The 21,472-nt window shown below is 33.9% G+C and overlaps 1 protein-coding gene across 3 annotated transcripts in view; it reads right to left on the bottom strand.

The window, feature by feature from the left end:
* SGCZ (sarcoglycan zeta) overlaps positions 1 to 21,472 on the bottom strand; it is a 1,210,518-nt gene that overhangs the window by 23,127 nt on the left and 1,165,919 nt on the right. For all 3 annotated transcript variants that reach the window (XM_017961783.3, XM_017961784.3, XM_009212552.4), the window contains exon 6: positions 3,390 to 3,462. In XM_017961783.3, the coding sequence (XP_017817272.1) occupies positions 3,390 to 3,462 (73 nt within the window). The remainder of the gene's footprint in view (positions 1 to 3,389; positions 3,463 to 21,472) is intronic.

Here is a 21,472-nt window from a genome sequence, read left to right on the forward strand (position 1 = left end):
AATCTCTAGAAGAATTGTCAACATTCAGAAAAAAGAATTCAGACTTTAAAAGAATTCAGACTTTAAAACCACCTAAGTTGCAAGAATGCCATTGTTAAATATTAAGCAGAACTTAAACATCAGAAGAAACAAAAAGAAAGGGAGGGAAAAGGAAAGGAAAGAAAACAAATACACTACTTTATCATAATGTTCTTCTCATAGGTAGAAGAAAACCAGCAAAGCGATCTACCTCTTTATTGAGGAAATGTGTCAGACAACATCCTGACTGCTTAGTAGAGTTTTTTTCCTTGATAGAGTTTTTTTCCTTGAATATATTAATGATGTATATTAGAGCTATGTGATTCTAGAGATTAACTTGGAGCCTGCAAACCTTAATATTTCTGTGTTAAGGTGTATTTTTGCAAGAATGAGAATTATGAAAAGATGCCAAATACATAAAAGATGCCAAATATATGATTAACTATTAATTCATTTTACAGAATCCAAGTGCAGATTATTTTCTTATTCTGTACTTAATGGATCTCAGATCCAAAAATAAATCTTTAGGAAATTGGCACTGTATAATTAATTTCATCACTTTTTACCATAGGTACAGAAACTCTTCAAACTGTAGCAACTTAACTATATATTAATGTAAGAAATAGAAAAGAGTGAACATTGGGCTGTTGTGGGCAAATTTACTATTATGTCTTTGTTAACTATTTAACATATATTGTTTAGCCTTTTAAAATATAGACTCCATACTACAAAACAGTATCATCTTATCTAAAAAAAAAAAAAAAAAAAAAAAAAATCAAAGAAAATCCACACAGTTTTAAAATGCACATGAAAACCAGCACAGAACTTGAGAAATACTAGATACTCATCAAACATCTGCTGAATAAATGTCATAGAAATCCACCACATTTCTTCACCAAAATATTAATATTCTATTAATATAATAAACTTTTGAAATTTTTTCTTTTCTGAAGTCTAAATCAAAGAAAACATGGCTACCTACTCCCTAAATTAACAGTTTATTGACTTGGCCAACCAATGAAACCGTGTTGATTAGAGCTAGGCATCAAGTAACAGTACTTACTTCTCTGAAAGGAAAACTGTCAGCAAGGCTTGTAAAGTTTTTCTCAGACACCCTGCTTTTAATGTTCATTACACAAATAAATAATTGAATACCTACATAATTACTCGACTTTGCTTCTGTTTCAGCTTGGAAATTTAGTAACACTTATCTTCGGGATTGCCAGTCTGCTTTTACAACCGCCTGATCAATCCAGCTTAGTGCAATGTTTAAATAATGATGAATAATTAGAAAATGAAAACCAGAAACACTATACACTAGATATAATATCATTCACATTTTCACTTATGAATTGTGAAATATGTCAGCAAGATAATTAAAATACCAGTTGGTTCTTATTCCTCTTTTAATAGACTCTCCATTGTTACTAAAACGTTAGAAATAAAAAATATTTCTTCTTTAAGAATAAATGTAAATAATTAAAAAATACTTCTATAAATGTAGTAATTGAGTTTATTGAATAAATTAGTAAACAGCTGTGTCTGTATTAAAACACAGATGAAAAAAATTGGAATCAATGCTCTTCACATGTGCCTTTGTAATACAATAATGACTGCAGCCAACATGTGCCTTTGTAATACAGTAATGACTGCAGCCACTTTCCTTATATCCCACTTATTTAGTTAATGTCCCCATTTTTCATCTTTGCTAAGTTTCAGTAACTCACATTAACGAATCCTTATTGCAACTAGGATGTGTAAGATAACAGTGCTGGCTGCTGCAGCATTAAGGATGAACAAGGGACATGTGTATCCTGTTCTAATGGAATTTATAGTTTGTTAGGAGAAGAAAGATACAATAAATATCTTCACAAAAGTTGTTGAATTCCTCCCTGAAAAAAAAGCCATAAATGAAGACTGTAGCACCCTATGAGATGCTGTTTACACACACTCCTCAGCACTCCTAAATCCCTAGGGTTTCTATCTAGAGTAGGTAATTATTACGTTGCTCTTCTAAAATAAGTCTTAGTCCTTGAAGGCAGCCACTTTTTTTCTAATATTGTTCCCTAGCTTGTTTGAATCTGTGTTACTCAAGTAGTGAGAAACTGAATTCTTTAGGAAATTTTATCATAGGACTCTAAAGGACTAAAAATTTTACTGTTGTAAAGTATGGTTTTGTTGCCTTAAAGATTTTCAACTTTATTTTTTGTTTCCATCTGAGTACGTATACACTCATCCAGTGTGAAGGGCTAAACACCAATCCTTATGAATAAAAAGGTTTTTTAACTTAATATTTTTATTTTGCTTCCCAAGACAGCAACTGTGTCTCTCAGGTTGATACTTTGATCCAACTTTAAAAGTGACTTTTAATATGTGATTAGTTTTTATCAGCAGTATTTGCATATTTCCTTTTCCTATACAATAATAAGTTCATTTCAGAATGTAATTTACCTATCATAAATTATTAAACCATAATCACCAAATCTTATGTAATGAATTAAGAACATCCACTGAGCAGTTTTGTATGAGGGATCTAGATTTTAATATTTTGAATTTAATCAATGGTGGTAATAATTATCCTGGGAAGAATTCCCTATAATGTTGGAATTTTCTGGATGGTGAGAGCTTTTACAAATAACTGCCTCCTAGAACCATTACACTGTCAGGAAGTAGTTTATTCCATTGGAAATATTAGACTGAGGAACCCCATAAAAGTCCAATTAAGTTCTGCCTTTTTCTGATTAGCTTCCATTTGCTTCCATAGTTCCCTGTATGTAATAATAGCTTTCTCAGCTCCCTATTTGCCCTGTCTTTATTCCTATATATGCCATATATTTCATTATATATGTCAGATTTTCCAGCATTCCTGTTTTTGTTGTTGTTTTTATTGTGTTTTGTTTCATTTTTACAGATGGGGTCTTACTGTGTTTTCCAGGCTGGAGTACAGCAGCATAATCATAGCTCACTGCAGCCTCGACCTTCTGGGCTCAAGCAATCCTCTGGTCTCAGCCTCCTGACTAACTTGGACTACACATGTGCACCACCATGCTCGACTAATTTTTATGTTGCCAGGTCTTGAACTTCTGATATCAACTGATCCTCCTACCTTGGCCTCCCAAAGTGCTGGGATTACTGGTGTGAGCCACCACACCCGACCTCAGCATCCCTATTTTTATTAGTTCCTCTCACTTACTCTATAACTGCCTTTGCCTTTTCTTTTCTACATTCTTGCTATCTAATATATTCATTTTTGTATTTATTTTAAGTATATTGGGGGAAACATTGTCTAGCTGTCTATTTTAGTTCTTCATATATTAAAGCTGATCAACAGTGATGGAATTTATGCCACATGTATAAGAGGAAGCACTTACCTGAGATCTTGGGATGGCTCTGCTCTGATGTGCGGCGTCTCCACAGAGTGCCCAAATACGGCTCCTTCAGTGCCTGGGGGTAGCATGAATATAGCAGTCAGTATAAGCAAGTCCACACAGTGACTTTCATCTCTATTTTTATGCATCAAATATTCTTCCCAAAGAGAGAAAACTTAAAATAGGTATATATAATGTATTAGTTCATTTTCACACTGCTGATAAAGACATACCCGAGACTGAGGAGAAAAAGAGGTTTCATTGGACTTGCAGTTCCACATGGCTGGGGAGGCCTCAGAATTATTGCGGGAGGCGACAGGCACTTCATATATGGCAGTGGCAAGAGAAAAATGAGGAGATGCAAAAGCAGAAACCCCTGATAAAACCATCAGATCTTATGAGACTTATTCACTACCATGGGAATGAGAACATTATGGGGGAAACCACCCCCATGATTCAATTATCTCCCACCGGGTCCCTCCCACAACACGTGGGCATTATAGGAGTACAATTCTTGATGAGATTTGAGAGGGGACACAGAGCCAAACCATATCACAGGATATGAATGAGAAGAATTAGAAGAATATCACCAGGCAGGGAAGAGTCAATCAAGGTAAATGTAAATGTCATTATATATTAAATGATTTTAAAATTAAATTATTAAAGTCAAGATTCCCACTCTCTCATTAAAGAACAAAAGCTCATCTCTGTCCCCTGCCTTATTTTCCAGTTAAGGGAAATTGAGGGAGGGATACGTCACAATACTTAATTCTGTGTTTCTATAAATAATAGCAGGTCATGAATAAAAATGTGGAGGTGGGCTCCAGTGTAGCCTACTATTGGTTTTTACAGACATACCCTGATAGATGTTTAGCAGTTCTCACAGAGCTCCCACTTTTGATTACAGTAACCACCAAATGAGAGAGAACATGTCATGTTACTTTGACCTCTCTGGGGTTAGGGCTTTATCTAAAACCATGAACTGCTTTAAATCATGTTGTTATAGGTGGTTTCATATGGCATCATAGTTTTCCAAAGAGGTCATATACTCTAACACTTTTCTCAGGAGGTTGAATGATACTCTATCTCAACTTTCATTTACTGAATCCACTTTTTTTTTTCCAGATTCCCATAGCTTTTTCATAATTTAAGTAAAATGGAAGGATTCTTCAATTACCAAAACCAAGTGGAAAAAAAATGCTCCAAATAAGATGACACTGAGAAAATCTTTTCTGTAATTTTGCATAAATGTCTTTGATTATCACCCTCAAAATAAACTTTATCATTTTGTTTTTTGATCTAATCTTCTTCAAACTTCTTAGTTTAAGAACCTCATATCTGTTCCATCAGTGGCTTCAACACTAGCTAAATTATACAATGTAACATAAAAATATATATTTGAAGCATACAAATCTGCTTTTGTCTAATGAGAAAAAAATAATGTAAAACATATTAATTCAAGAAGTAATGATGAAATTGCCACTAGGAAATTAAAGCTAAAATTCCAATTCCTTAAAAATAAATTGCTATATATGGAAATGTATTAGAACCATCAGATGACTCCTTTGCATAATATAGCAATACAGACCTTGATCATGAATAGAAGAGGAAGAGATGTTTTTTTCAAAGACTGTATGATTTCATCTATATTCTGGTTCTGAGGGCAAACTTACCAGGTTCTGCTGCAGTAAATCCCTAAGATTGCAGATTTCTGTTTATAAACTAAAAGCTATTGGCATTTGTTGAACACTTAATGGGTTTAATAGTGTTCTCTCTTGTCTCTCTCTGTGTCTCCTGAGACTGTAGGACATATGCTCCTTGTTTTTAACTTTTCCTCATGAATTTTGAGAAATTACTTCTTTAAGGGGTTTATTCTATTGATATTTTGGAAGATATTTATTTTATTTCTCCAAGTGGAACATTCCTTAAGATGAGTCTTTCAAAGTAAAACAGTAGTTGGAGGTAACAGTAGTTGTGTGATCATGGTGGAGATAGCATGTGAAAGAATATTACAAGATATACATTTGTATATCTCAAAGAGAGACTCTGGCATTTTGTAATAAGATATGCATCCCAGAAAAGATAGTTATCCATGTGCAAAGTTTAAAAATTAATTTCCACTATTGCATGATTATGAAAATTTCCCAGATAAGGTGACAGAAATATAATTAGACATCAGTAATATTTACTTTCAAATACATAATGACATACTTAGTAACTAAGCACAAACTTTATCAGTGAAAATAAAAATAGAATGTCATCAAAAGTTTAAATTTTCAATGAGAAATAAAAACTGACAGACGTCTCGATTCTGAGTTCCAGTATAAAAATAATCATTTTTAAAGGATTCTTGAGGAAATAAATATGTAATCATGCCACTGAAAGGGTGAAATTGTAAACTAAATAATATGAGTAGTTAACAAAATGCAGGCCTCTAGAAAATGAGAAATTCACTCTCCCTGTTTCTGTCCTGAATGAGCCAAAGGTACGAAATTAATAAGCAACACAGATAATCTTAAAGGAAATCAGTAAGGGATGATAAAAGCCACCTGAACCAGGTATGAACTCTTAACAGCATAAAAATTAAAAATCAGAACATGCACAGTGGCTCATGCCTGTAATCCCAACACTTTAGGAGGATGAAGCAGGCAAATCACCTGAGGCCAGGAGTTCCAGATCAGTCTGGCCAACATGGCGAAATCCCCCCTCTACTAAAAATACAAAAATTAGCTGGGTGTGGTGGTGCACAGTAGTCCCAGCCGCTTGGGAGGCTGAGACAGAGAATAGATTGAACCTGGGAGGCATAGGTTGCAGTGAGCTGAGACTGCACCACTGCATTCTGGCCTGGGCAATAGAGGGGAAACTGTCTTTAAAAAAAAAACTTTAAAAAATTAAAAACTCTATCTCCCATGAATTGAAAATTTTTACCATGTGGATTATTAATAGGGTTGCAAGATTTGGCAATATAACAATATATGACACTGAGTTAATTGGAATTTCAGATACACATCAAATCATTTTTTAGTGTAAGTAAAGGATATTTACAGGGGATATACTTATACTGAAAGCATGTCATGAGTAATTAAGTAAATTCAAAATTAGTAAGGCATCCTATACTTGACCTGGAAACCCTAACAATTTATCAACGTTCATTTGATACACAAGGACAGATCTGATTTACAGTCACTTCAAGAAAAGAAAGACTGTCATGAATTCTCATCACAGGCTCTAGAAACCATAGAAACAAAAAAAGAATGACAGACATAAAAAGGACAAAAGGAACATAACAGAGATACATATTAATATGCATATGTAAACTTATTGAATAAATGTTTTTTTTTCATTGCTATCATAAGGGGCTGTTCAAAAGGGCATAATGTTCAATAGTGCTTGATTATATAATCCTATAAAGGATGTTTCAGATAATTTAAACTGACTACAATGTTACAAGACATAGGGGAAACCTCTACTGTTGGCTATTGCAATTGTCAGAAAAAAAGGAGGTAAGAAAATTCAGGGTCCAAAAGTAGTAGAAGCCATTCATATGATAATTTCTGGCTTCTGCAGGAAAGAATAAGGATGGCATATTCTGTTTTGCTAGAAAGGATAAAAGGCAGATATGGATTATGGTCCTACTTTGTATTTAAAGAGTTTAAGTCATAAGGTAGGATACTACCCTTTACAAATGCCTAACATAAAATGCCACACCCTCAAAAACAAATTATTAAAATTAAATGCAAGCACTTCGTCTGATGTGGCTATCTATATTCTAAACGTTATCTATACTATAAATGTTATATCCTACGCTACTCATTATTCATCCGTTGGCATAGATATAATTTTTACAGCAGTCATTGGTCCCAGAAGAAGAGGTAGCACAAGAAAAGGAAACCCAAGGAGAAGCACCAGAGAGAAAGCAAACAACCAACCAAGAAAGGCAAGAATTCCTCACATTGAGAAAAAGAAAGTCAGGCAGGAAATTATATTTTTAAGTTATTTGACCTGATATTTGCCAAATGAGAACTTTTGCTGGCCTTTATTTTTCCAATGAAATCAACTATGATCATGAATTTTCTGAGGTTTTTTTTTTTTGTTTTTTGTTTGTTTTTTTTTTTTTGGGGGGGGGAGGGGATGCAAAGAAGGGAATGGATTTTATGTAGATATCAACATGATGTGGAAAAAGAAACTACAAGAGGAATCCAGAGTCCACGGGGCAAAGATTAACAGGACATGAACAGCGAGCCTCCCAGCCCTATGGCACTTCACAGGAATCTCAGACAGTATTTCAAATTCTTCCACTAGAATAGGGATAAGGTCCAGGGATATTTTTCTATATCTCAAGGGACAGAAAGATTCCTATTTATTTATGATCTTCAATTTTGAATCTGTATTAGTAAATATATTCAAACTTTTGGAAGTCGTCCTACCTTTCTTTTTCTTTATTTGCATGTGTTTCCCCAGTCTAAATTAGTATTAAAATCTAGATTAAACTGGGAATCGATTTTTTTTATTCCCAGGTTTACTTTAATTTGTTTCTAAATCTTGGTCAAGTATTTAAAGCCCTCTGGTTTTTATTTGTAAAATTAAAAACCAGACCATGAATAACATGATCTCTAAAGTACTTTCAATTTCTAACAGAATTATACTATTTTTTTTCAAACATGTCAAAACTTGTATACTAATAACTCTTGTCATTCCTCCTTAAATACAAGTGGAAATGAGTTTGCTTCTCCAAATCAAAAGAAAATAAATTATTTTGGGGAAAGGATGGAGTAATAATACTGGAAAAAATATTAATTGGCATTTCTTTTATTCCATTAAAAAGGGTTCCTTTGAATCCTGAAAAATTTATTAGAAAAAATGTCAACCTATTTCAACATATACTATGTCTCTTATTTGTGTTATTTTAATAATCTAAGTGTTGTCTTTGTCTCCACTTAACACGACAAAACACAACCTATACATTGCTAGAGTAATTTTATCAAAACCATTGACAGCTCACCTGTGCAAAAAGCTGTAATTATTTTCTTGGACACTGCTTTTGCCTAGTATTCAGCATTCCTGTAATCTGACCCCATTTGTCTGCTCAAACATCTTTTCTTCTACTTATTTATAAAATATCTTTACTAATTTCTCGCCTCCTAAGGCATATGCAGATATCTTCATTCTCTGAACATATTTACAGTTTACTGCCTGTAACACTTATGTTTAATCTACCATATCTATTCTTACATATTTTTAATTATGTGAGTTGCTTATGTTTCAGGCCAAAAATATTGAAGATATATTCCTTATATGCCACTGTATTCTTGCACACATGATGTATGTGAGGTAATTAATAAATATCGATAAGGATCCATATTTCAAAGCCTTTTTTGAAAGTGTTTTTTTTTTTTTTTTTTTTGAGACGGAGGCTCGCTCAGTCACCCAGGCTGGAGTGCAGTGGCGCGATCTCGGTTCACTGCAAGCTCTGCCTCCTGGGTTCACCTCATTCTCCCTCCTCAGCCTCCCAAGCAGCTGAGACTACAGGCACCCGCCACCAGGCCCGGCTAATCTTTTGTACTTTTTAGTAGAGACGGGGATTCACTGTGTTAGCCAGAATGGTCTGGATCTCCTGGCCTCGTGATCCACCCATCTCGGCCTCCCAAAGTGCTGTCTTTTTGTTTTTTAATCCTAGTCTGATTGATGGTAAAACCATATTCCAAACACCCAGGTAAACTGGAGAAGTATACCGAGATATCCTTTCTTGTTCAACATCCTTGTTAGGGTACTTGTTTCCACGTCTTCAATATCACATACATTTTCTGCTCATAATTCCTCCATACTGGTGCCAAATGATGTTCTAAAACACAAAACTGACTTTGTAACCCTCACTTAAAATATTTCAAGAATCCAATTATCTGTAGAAGTCAAGGCCACATTCCTTAGGATTTATTGCTTAGCAGTTCTGTGCATTTTACATTTCAGTGACAAGACAGCTCTCGCATATTTTGCCATGTTTATGGACTGTCATGAGAACCCCTTCTTGTTCTCAGCATATGCAACCTCTTTCTCATCATTAGATGGTAATCTCTTCTCATTTTTCAAGATCTGAATCTAAATTATAATATCTGTGAAACATTTTCTTGGTTCTTGCAGCTTTTCCTCCTTCTGGCCAGTTTCCCCAGGATCTTGCAAAAATTACTGGTGTATATTTCTAACATTGCATTGCAATTTGCTTTAAGCTCTTCTCCAGTAACTTAGGACTTTCTTGAAGTCAAAGACTGTCTTGATAAAAGTTGTATACTTAGTTCTGATTATGGATTGTGCTACATAGTTGAGGATCAGTAAATTAAAGAATGTGAATAAAACAATAATTAACAAAAGCATGCATAAAATGCTTTCTATTTTATAACTGATATGTAAAACATGCTAAGTTTCTGTTTCCTAGTGTATCTCCTTGTTTAACACTTTAACACAAATTAACATCCTGAGATGATTATCTGAATGTACTGAAACTTATTATGAGCATAGCCAAAGTGATTTTTTTCTAATGAAACAGGGAAATAACATTATTAATTGTCTTGGAAAGAAAGCAAAAGAAAAAAAACACACACACACACACACACACCACCATACTGTTCATTTAGGACTGAAAGATAAGCTGCCAGGATTTCCAAAAAGAAATTATTTCAAAATCTGTTTGGACTTTCCTTTTGGTATTTTTTTCATCATTTAAAAAAATGTCTCAAAGCCTTCACTCTTGGATGCCAAGTAATATCTTCTCATCCACTTAAACAGTTTCAGAAGACAGAGATAAAGAAAAAGACATTTGGTGATCAAAAGGAAAATGCATTAAAATAAAGCTATTTTCTTCAAAATGAAGTATATTTCAAAAATAAGTTGTTACTAATGAAATTAGACTAAAATATATCAGCACTGGAAATGATCCAGACTTCCACATGGCTCTCATTTTGTAAGCTTCAAGAAGTTACGTTTTACTAGCAGTTGCTTCTCTGAGTTTTAGGAGGAAAAACTCATTTATTAATTCTTTCCATGCCTTTTAGTCAACAATAAGAGTAATACTTGAAATTTAAAATCACGTGTAAATAAAACAGAATTAAAAAGAAAATAAATTATTTCCAAATTGAATGAATATGTGGTTTGATGGAAATGACATTTTTAAAAAATGTATATAAATAATACATTTTCTAATTCCTACCTCCAAAAAATGAAAACATTACAGTGGATGAGCAGAGCTTTCTTCGTTTACTCTTAAGATATATATTTTCAGGAAATAGATAATTCCAAAGTATGTGATTACTAAGGTTGTCATTTGCCCTTTACTTAAATAAAACCACTAAGCAAAGGAGAAGTAACACACACAACTGAGGCTTCTAGAGAATCCTGAGTGAGAAAGCATCATCGAGCACCCTTTTAGCAAACATAATCAGAAGATTCTGTGGTTATGAACTTTTTAAAAGGCAGCAATATTTGATTCAATTTACAGCGTCATTGTAAACATTATAACTCTAATGAATTGAAATGCAAAAATATGCATTAACCTATTTGATAGCACATGAGCTACCCATACTGTCATTTATTATATTTTTAAATTTTTTGTAAAGATTAATGATGAAGTTGAGAAGATTAAGAAGATTCTTAAGTTATCTTTTTACCACCTTTATATAAAGTCTAGATAAGCTTTGAACATACTTAATCTAGGAGTATATTTTGTCTTAAGATTTGGACAGTTTACCTTAAATACAGATATGATCGCTGATACTAGTCTTGGCTCTTTGAACTCACATTTATTCTTATAAATGTAAATGTTTTTTAAAGTTTTTGGTATAACCCTTGCCTTGATAACCCTCTATCATTAATCCAGTGAAATTCAAGCTTTGTGGAAATTCATTTATTTGAAAATCTCCCATCAGTTGCACCATCAAACTGAAGTTTCTTCGGGGCCGGGGCGGGGGGGAACTAGTGAATTCGTTAATCCTATATTTTTGCCTTATATTATTCCTCAAGCTCTCCACCCCTATTTAGATTACTTTCTGAAGAGAAACAAGATGGCTTCCTACTGCTATTAGTCATAAAGGGAGAAATTGTGTTTTCCACTGGCGGGTCATACTGACCATTACCAAATGGAATGCCTAATGCTAGAGACTCATCTCAGCAGCACTTTCCTTTCTTAATTCTTTATTCCTTAGGACTTCTGGTGCATTGATATCAAAGTGCTTTCTATGGACAATAAAAATCAGTAAATAAATTGTCTAAAACAGATGGTACATAATTGTCTTCGGGGGCTTCAAATATTACATTGGTTTATGGATTTATCTGAAACTTCTACAAACATTTTTTACTCTGAAAAAAAAGCAAAATCTTGTATGTTCAAAAGATGCTAATTATATCAATAGCTTTATGAGCCTGAGCTGCATGGTTAATCTACATAAACTAACATATCAAATTTTTTTTTAACATAGTATCTCATGAACCACAATTTATTTAGAATTTCCTTCTTACCTCAAGATATCTAAGAGATTTTAAAACATCAAAGTTTTACGTGTAATTTTTTTGGGTCTCTCTGCCAATAAGAAAAGATTCAGAATCTGGGATCTTTGTATATACAACTTGCCTTAATATGTAATTGTCATTCATTTACTAATAACCAAATTGTACAAAAATTCACATAAAAGCTGAAAGCCTCATAAGCCTATCATCCAGTAACACGATAGTAAGACATGCATAGAGTCCAAATGAGAATCAGAACATGCTTGTTAAGGCCCAAATAAATTCTCTTCATCTTTTTGTTTCTATGAGATTATTTACCTTTTGTTGCTCAAGGTTGCTCCTTTGATTTTTATTTTATCACTTGCCACGTAATTCATATATACCAATAGGTAAATTTTAAAAAGCTCCCTTTATTTTCATTTGTTTCTTAACCATAAGAGAACTGGTAGCATTCTTTTACTTTTTACTTTTAATTAAAGAAATGGCATGTTTCTCCAGAACTAACGTCTGGTTTCCCCAATAATGAAGTTTCTACAGTAAGAACACTCATCACATATTCAGCGTTGATTACTGTGAATACTGTATGTTTTTCTTAGAGGAATTTCAAGCAGAGTAAGCCATTAATGCTTTATGCAAATTATAACCATTATAATTATCCACAGTTTTCAGGGAAGTCCAAACATCTTCAAAATTATTGTGCCGTTATGGAAACCTGTGTTTTATTTGTGTGCTTTGGTTATGGATCACAACATGTATCTTTAAAGACGATCATTCTCTGACCTACAAAAATAATGCATTACAGGTTAGCATTAGACCTGCTGATATAAATGGGCCTCTTCTGATAAGTCAGAGGTAAAATACACAACTTTTATAATCCAGATATGTGCTTTGACATTTTGGGAGTCCCTTGATACACATAGTAAGTATCTCACCATGAACAGGGTAAGCAGATATTCAATATTTTCAATAGGTAGTGTTTTTTTTTTTTTTTTTTTTTGAGAAAGCTTAACTTGTGACACTGAGATGTACACATCAGTGTGTGTTTGAATGCAGAGTATAGCACCTCACTGGGGAGTACTTTATCCGTGTGTGTGTGCGCGTGTACTGACATTTACAAAATAAAATTCCAATCTTGTAAAAACCTTTCCAGAGAATTGAAAAAAAAAAAACTGATTCCCTAATATATTAAGTTTTTATTATTATTATTATACTTTAAGTTCTGGAGTACATGTACAGAACATGCAAGTTTGTTACATAGGTATACATGTGCCATGGTGGTTTGCTGCACCCATCAACCCATCATCTACATTAGGTATTTGTCCTAATGTTATCCTTAGCCCCACACCCTCTAATAGGCCTCAGTGTGTGATGTTCCCCTCCCTGTGTCCACATGCTCTCACTGTTCAGCTCCCACTTATGAGTGAGAACATGCGGTGTTTGGTTTTCTCTTCTTGTGTTTGCTTGCTGAGAGTGATGGTTTCTAGCTTCATCCATGAGCCTGCAAAGGACATGAACTCATCCTTTTTATGGTTGCACAGTATTCCATGGTTTTTATGTGCCACATTTTCTTTATCCAGTCTATCATTGATGGACATGTGGGTTGGTTCCAAGTCTTTGCTATCATGAACAATGCTGCAATAAACGTAGGTGTGAATGTGTCTTTATAGTAGAATGATTTATAATCCTTTGGGTGTATAACCAGTGATGGGATTTCTAGGTCAAATGGTATTTCTAATTCTAGATCCTTCAGGAATTGCCACACTGTCTTCCACAATGGTTGAACTAATTTGCACTCCTACCAGCAGTGTAAAAGTGTTCCTGTTTTTCCACATTCTCTCCAGCATCTGTTGTTTCCTGACTTTTTAATCATCACCATTCTAACTGGCTTGAGGTGGTATCTCATTGTGGTTTTGATTTGCATTTATCTAATGATCAGTGATGGTGAGGTTTTTTTTTCATGTTTATTGGCCACATAAATGGCTTCTTTTGAGAAGTGTCTGTTCATATCCTTCGCCCACTTTTTGATGGGGTTGTTTATTTCTTATAAATTTAAGTTCTTTGTAGATTCTGGATATTAGCCCTTTGTCAGATAGATAGATTGCAAAAACTTTTTCCCATTTTGTAGGTTGCCTGTTCACTCTAATGATAGTTTCTTTTGCTGTGCAGAAGCTCTTTAGTTTAATTAGATCCCATTTGTCTATTTTGGAGTTTGTTGCCATTGCTTTTGGTGTTTTAGTCATGAAGTCTTTGCCCACGCCTATGTCCTGAGTGGTATTGCCAGGTTTCCTTCTAGGGTTTTTATGGTTTTAGGTGTTACATTTAGGTATTTAATCTATCTTGAGTTAATTTTTGTGTAAGGCATAAGGAAGGTGCCCAGTGTCAATTTTCTGCATATGGCTAGCCCTTTTTCCCAACACCATTTATTAAATAGGGAATCCTTTTCCCATTGCTTGTTTTTGTCATATTTGTCAAAGATCAGATGGTTGTGGATGTGTGTTGTTATTTCTGAGGCTTCTGTTCTGTTGCATTGGTCTTTATATCTGTTTTGGCACCAGCACCGTGCTGTTTTGATTACTGTAGCCTTGTATTATAGTTTGAAGTCAGGTAACGTGATCCCTCCAACTTTGTTCTTTTTGCTTATGATTATCTTGGCTATATAGGCTCTTTTTTGGTTCCATATGAAATTTGCACATGAAAAAACTGTGAAGAAAGTCATTGGTAGCTTGATGGGGATAGCATTGAATCTATAAATTACTTTGGGCAATTTGGCCATTTTTATGACATTGATTCTCCTTATCCATGAGCATAGAATGTTTTTCCATTTGTTTGTGTCCTCTCTTATTTCCTTGAGCAGCAGTGTGTAGTTCTCCTTGAAGAAGTCCTTAACATCCTCTGTAAGTTGTATTCCTAGGTATTTTATTATCTTTGTAGCAATTGTGAATGGGAGTTGCTTCATGATTTGGCTCTCTGTCTGTTACTGGTGTACAGGAATGCTTGTGATTTTTTGCACATTGATTTTGTATCCTGAGACTTTGCTGAATTTGCTTATGAGCTTAAGGAGATTTTGGGCTGAGACGATGGGGTTTTCTAAATATACAGTCATGACATCTGCAAACATAGACAATTTGACTTCCTATCTTTCTATTTGAATATGCTTTCTTTCTTTCTCTTGTCTGATTGTCCTGGCCAGAACTTCCAATATTATGTTGAATAGGAGTGGTGACAGAGGTTAACTTTGTCTTATGCCGGTTTTCAAAGGGAATTCTGCTTTCAGCTTTGCTTTTGGCCATTCAGTACGATATTGGCTGTGGGTTTGTCATAAATAGCTGTTATTATTTTGAGATACATTCCATCAATATCTAGTGTATTGAGAGTTTTTAGCACGAAGGGATGTTGAATTTTATCAAAGGCCTTTTCTGCATCTATTCAGATAATCATGTGGTTTTTGTGATTGGTTCTGTTTATGTGATGGATTACGTTTATTGATTTGCATATGTGGAACCAGCGTTGCATCCCAGGGATGAAGCCGATTTGATTGTGGTGGATAAGCTTTTTGATGTGCTGCTGGATTCAGTTTGCCAGTATTTTTTTTGAGGATGTTTGCATCGATGTTCTTCAGGGATATTGGCCTGCAATTTTCTTTGTGTGTGTGTGTCTCTGCCAGGTTTTGATATCAGAATTACACAAGAAAGAAAATTTAAAGGCTCACATTTATTCCTGGGGATAGATACTAAATTTCTAAAAAATAAAAGTATTATCATATGGAAACCAGCAATAAACTGAGAATTATCAGGACCATTCCTTTAAGATCTATCACAGGAATATAAACTTGGTTTAATGGCAGACAATTAATAAAATTCACCACAGTAATTTACTGATGGAGAATATTATAGAATGGTATCAGAAGATAGAGACAATTCATTCAAAAAGTTCATTATGATTAACCACAATAATCGTCACTGTTTAGGAAATCAGAACAGAAGTAAATTTCTCCACCTAAAGTTGTCAGGTACAACATAACCTTCATCAACATCAAACTTATTGGTGACATACTAAAACATTTCATTTAAGAACAGTGATATTTCACTTAAGAACATTACACAAAAGTACAATGTGGTTTTATATTTGGCTAGATTCACCACTTTAATTCAAGTTTATACTATATATAGTTCTTGTCTTACTAAGGAAAAATATAGATCTATAATATGTATATTGCTTTGAGGAAAAAATAAAACTAACATGGCTTCACATAAAATATGGTTTTCTACAGAAAAAATATCCAAAAGAATCTACAGAAAATGTAATACAATTAGAAAACAGCTTTGACTTGAGAAAAATGTAATGCATGTTCTGTGAGACTGCTATCGAATGAATTATTAAATTTAATCAAAAGGCATTAAAGAAATGTTAATTATATGAGGAGTATAACATAACCATATGTAAGATTATCCTATCCTAAAGTTAATAATTTTACCAAAAACTTAGAATAAATTTAATGCAATCTTAATCAGATCATCAATGATAGTTTCGTGGAACCAGACAAGCTGATTCTAAATCTATATAGAAGAATAAGGCAATCTGAACCTCCTCCACAAAAAATTTAAGCAGGCAGATTTTCCTGTCCAGATAACAAGTATTATTATAAAATTCTAATTTTACCAAGTCAATGTGACTGTGAAATAAATAGAGAAGTAGCCTAATGGCTAAAAGAATCCCCAGAAACACAGCAATAGATGTCCTTCTTATGGAAACTCAACTAATGGCAAAGTCAATATTGAATGTTGAATATAAAATTTAGTATTAACTTATATTCAACATTGAATATTGTATTTAACATTCAATTACATTACATTAAGTATATTCAACTATATTGTATTCAATATTGAATATGTAATATTCAATATTAGAAAAATCAACATGTCACTCTGTCATAGTCGATATAAAGTCTTTTTCACTACCATTCTCCACTTTAGGCTCACAGCAAACTGATACTGTTATAAGGGTGTTTAAAAAGTGACTAATTTTGTGAAACTTATTTTCACTGAAATAGAAAATAACGCTGTTTTTTAAAGCAGCTGTTTAATTAATATGTTTTTAAAAAACATGTTATGTCTTACCACACTTCTATGCTTCTTTCAAATTATACAGGTTTGGTTTATTTTATTTTAATTTTTTTGGTATTGCCATTATTATTGTTGTTAAACTGACTAAAATCATACATGAAATAACAGAAATCAGGCCTAACATCAGATGCACTTTTCCATTCAGTTAAGTTATTGTGTAGCAAAATTTATTTTGTGAGTTCACTATACAATGTGACAGTATTAGTTTCTCTAATAGAGTAGCATTAAAGAGGACATATAACCAAACATTTGAGTTCCAAATAAGTTTGGTGTCTCACTAGCAATACAACGTTAAATAACTCGTTTAATTTTTTGAAATCTTAATTTTCTCATCTGTAAAATAAAAAGCAATCTCTCTCTCTTCCAAAAGACTATGTCGATATTTTTAAATTATGTCATATACATGTGCATACATTGATAGATAAATAGCACTACAATATATACTTCAGAGTTGCTTAGCATTATGATATCTGAGGTCAATTAAAAGATTTTAAGGAGGCGGGACACAGTGGCTCACACCTGTAATCCCAGCACTTTGGGAGGTCAAGGCGGGTGGATCATGTGGTCAGGAGATGGAGACCATCCTGGCTAACATGGTGAAACCCCATCTCTACTGAAAATACGAAAAATTAGCTGGGCATGGTAGCGGGCGCCTGTATTCTCATTCACCGCGCATGAGAAAGCAAAATAATGAAAACCTTCTGGGATCCTTTCCCTTTGAACAAATAATTCAGTTTCAAGGAATTTATCCCAAAGAGTTATTTATGTGCACAGAAATGTAGCTACAAGGAAGTTGAGAACAGTACTAGGTAGGTTCATTGTATTTAATCAAAATGTTCATCAATAGGAAATTATCTAACAAACTATTGTGACTCAACAAAGTGGAATACTTTTAGCCATTTAAAAATGTTAGAGCACTAGTGAATTGAGTAACACAAAAGTGAATATTATATATCCATAAGATATGCATAAATATTTATATTTTTAAAGAGTCATAACATATTCACTGGCTAATTCCAGTTAGCAGCCATATTTTCAAGTTGTGTTCAGCTTCATTTCTTCTCCCCTTGTTTTTAGGAACTTCTCTTTAGTATGCAGAGAAATTTGGGAAACATTATCTCATCTTAAAGGTTTCTACTTTAAAGATATTTTCTTTAAAAAGTGAGCCAGCTACCTCAACAAAATGTTTATCATTCTTTTTAAAAGGCAGCAGTAACTCAATTGAATGTCATCTTAAATAGAAGTATGTTATCTCTTTTAGAAATAAAGTGACTTTTTTCAGTCAAGCTTGTCTAAAAATAGATCACACTGTCCTGAGAAGTCATGATAGTCCTGTCACCAAGTATTGAAAACAAGAACGACCAAATTACAAAGACGTAAGAGAGAAGATTCAAACTTTTTTGGAAGAATGCAATAAAACTTAACATATATTTTAAGCCTGAGATTCCAAGATATTTATTTCATCTGCCATACAATAAAGGGGTGATGAGTAAACAGACTGACTCTGAAAGTTTGTTTTGATTCACTTGTCATAGAAACCAAAAATAACAAAGCAAATAATCAGTAATTGCTGATTAATTATTCATTTGGTTTTTCAGTCGTAAACTTAAAACAAACCATGCAATGAAACATAAATTATTTGCCAATTTTGTTGAAATGTGGGAAATGAAGCGATGTTAAACAGTTTGTGGGTGAATGAGAAGTGGATCCTATAAATGATTATTATACTTAATATAGACAGATTTGAAAATTTTATATTGTGATTAAATCTTTCTTCAATATCAGCCATCGTACTTTTCAATGCATGTCACATGAGGTTAATAGTTCACATCCAGAGCCATGATCAAGAGCTATATATTCCATTTTCTGAATGAAATGAGCAGATTTCTTTGGTTCACCTCTGATTTCAACCACAGATGTGAAGGATGGTCTTATAATACCTCAGACTCACGTTGACTCCCTCCCACCTCAAGCATGTGCTGAGCATCGCTCTGCTTCTCAGAGCTCTAGAAAGCATACTCAGCAGAAGCAGCAGCAAAGGAACACCCTGGAACTCCTTTCAGGGAGTCAACCCTGAGGCTACCCTGCAAACAGTGGGGAAAGGAGCTCATAAGTAAATGTACCAGGTCATACCATTTAGTTGGACTATCATGAGAGGAATTTGGGGAATTATCTTCCTTTTTGTAAAAGGCCAAATTCTTTTTTTCAGTTTGGCCATATTTTGAACAGAAAAATAGTTTGTCTTAATTTCCAGCTATTTGTACAGTGCTTTCTCATACATGACGCCATTAAACCTTAGAATGACCTTGTGAAGAGATCAGAAACTCACACAAGAAGGAAGTGGCACTTCTACTACTTATCATTATTGATGACCGTAGCTAACATTTATTGAACATTTAAATTACTTCAGTCATTGTGCTAAGCTCTGAATCAATATTAAGTCAAATAGTAACATTCTCACAGCAACACTCTGAGAGAAATAAAATAATACCCCATTTTGCAGTTGAGAAAATGAAGGCACAGAGGGGGTAAAGAACTCACCCAAAGGCATGCAGCTATTAAGTGACCCAGAATTACAAAAAGAACAAACTAGCTAGCACTAGTGCACAAACATTATCACTCCTATTTCCATATTCTTTTTTGTATTTTTGTTACGTTATAGTAGTACATATTTATGGAGTATATATGAAGACGTTATACTAGTATATATTTATGGAGTATATATGAAGTTCTGTTACATACATAGAATGTGTAATCAAGTCAGTGTTTATAGGGTATCCATCACCCACATATTTATTATTTCTATGTGCTGGGAATATTTCAGGTCCTCTCTTCCAGCTATAATGACATGTATAACACACTGTTGCCAAATATAGTCTCCCTACTCTGCTAGCATACATTAGAACTTCTATCTCTGTGTTTGTACCTATTGACCAACCTCCCCTTATTCCCCACACTACCATATACCCTTCCCAATCTCTGGTATTTATTATTATACTCTCTTATCTATGTCTGTTTTGAAATTACCGATACTGAGTTCAAGAAAGTAGGTGATACTGTTGGGATGTTTGTCCCCTCCACATCTCAAGTTGAAATGTAATCCCCACTGTTGGAAGTGGGGCCTGGTGGGAGGTATTTGGGTCATTGGGGCAGATCCCTCATGAATGGCCTAGTGCTGTCCTCATGAGTGAGTTCTTACTCTGATTTTACATGAGATTTGGTTGTTTAAAAGAGTGTGGCACCTCCTCCCGCCTATTGCTCTCTCTCTCTCTCATCCTGTAATACACTAGTTTCTCCCGTTGCCTTCCACTATAACTGTAAGCTTCCAGAGGTCTCACCAGAAGCTGAGCAGATGTTGGTGCCATGCTTGTAGCACCTGCAGAACCATGAGCCAATGAAATCTCTTTTCTTTATAAATTACCCAGTCTGAGGTTATTTCTCTGTAGCAATGCAAAAACAGACTAACGTAGTAGGTAACTATTGCTTCCATCTTCTAGCAGTTTCCAATTTAATACTAAAACTATTTTTCATGAAACAGATCAATTATCAGTTAGAATGGTAGGCATAATAGTCCTCTCCCCTCCCTCAACGATCTCCGTCCTATTCCCTGAAACCTGTGAATATGTCACAGTTAATAGGCAAAGGGGAATTCAGAAGACAAATGATATTGATTGCTCCATTGATTATCTTAAAAACAGTATTATCCTGAATTATCTAGGAGGAGCCAAAATAATCACCAGGACTATTAAAAATGGAAGAGAGAGGCAAAAGAAAAGTCTGAGACAGATAGTTGGCTGATGTTGCTAACTTTGAAGATGGAGGAAAGGGCACGAGATTAAGTATTGATAAGGGCTTTTTGGAGCTGGAAAAGCAAAGGAAACAGATTGACTCAGAAGGGAACACAAACCAGACCTTGATTTCATCTCAGTGAAAACAGGTTCAAACTTGTAATCTCTAGAACTGGAAATAATAAATTTATGTTTTGTAAGCTGAGAAATTTTTAGTAATTATAACAGCAGCACCAAAAAATTAATACAACTACTTAATAATTTTAAAATGCAGGCAACCCCTTCAAGCTTGAAATATTTTTCCTTTCTCCTTCCCTCCCTCTTTCTCCTCTCTCTATCTCCCTTTTTACCTTTACCATGAAATGACAGATTGCCTTCCTTATTATTTACATGAACATGGCAATTTTACCCAACTTATGCAAAACACATCCACACAAAACCCCACAGGTGAAATGAGGAATAAAATTTATTTTGATGTACTCCAGCAAGTTCCTTTTGAAGACAGTGGTCAGCTTGATTAATGAATACACAGTTGACTTAAAACTAAAATAGTGCTTTCTCAAATTGCAATAGACACTTAAAAATGAAGACCAAGATTATATTACTATTTTATCAAATTGATTATAACATCAATCCTTCATCTTAATCTCTTCCTTTGACATTGTTAGGCATATCTTAAGTT

Source organism: Papio anubis, chromosome 8 (genome assembly GCF_008728515.1).
Source record: "Papio anubis isolate 15944 chromosome 8, Panubis1.0, whole genome shotgun sequence".
NCBI classification, from domain to species: Eukaryota; Metazoa; Chordata; class Mammalia; order Primates; family Cercopithecidae; genus Papio; species Papio anubis.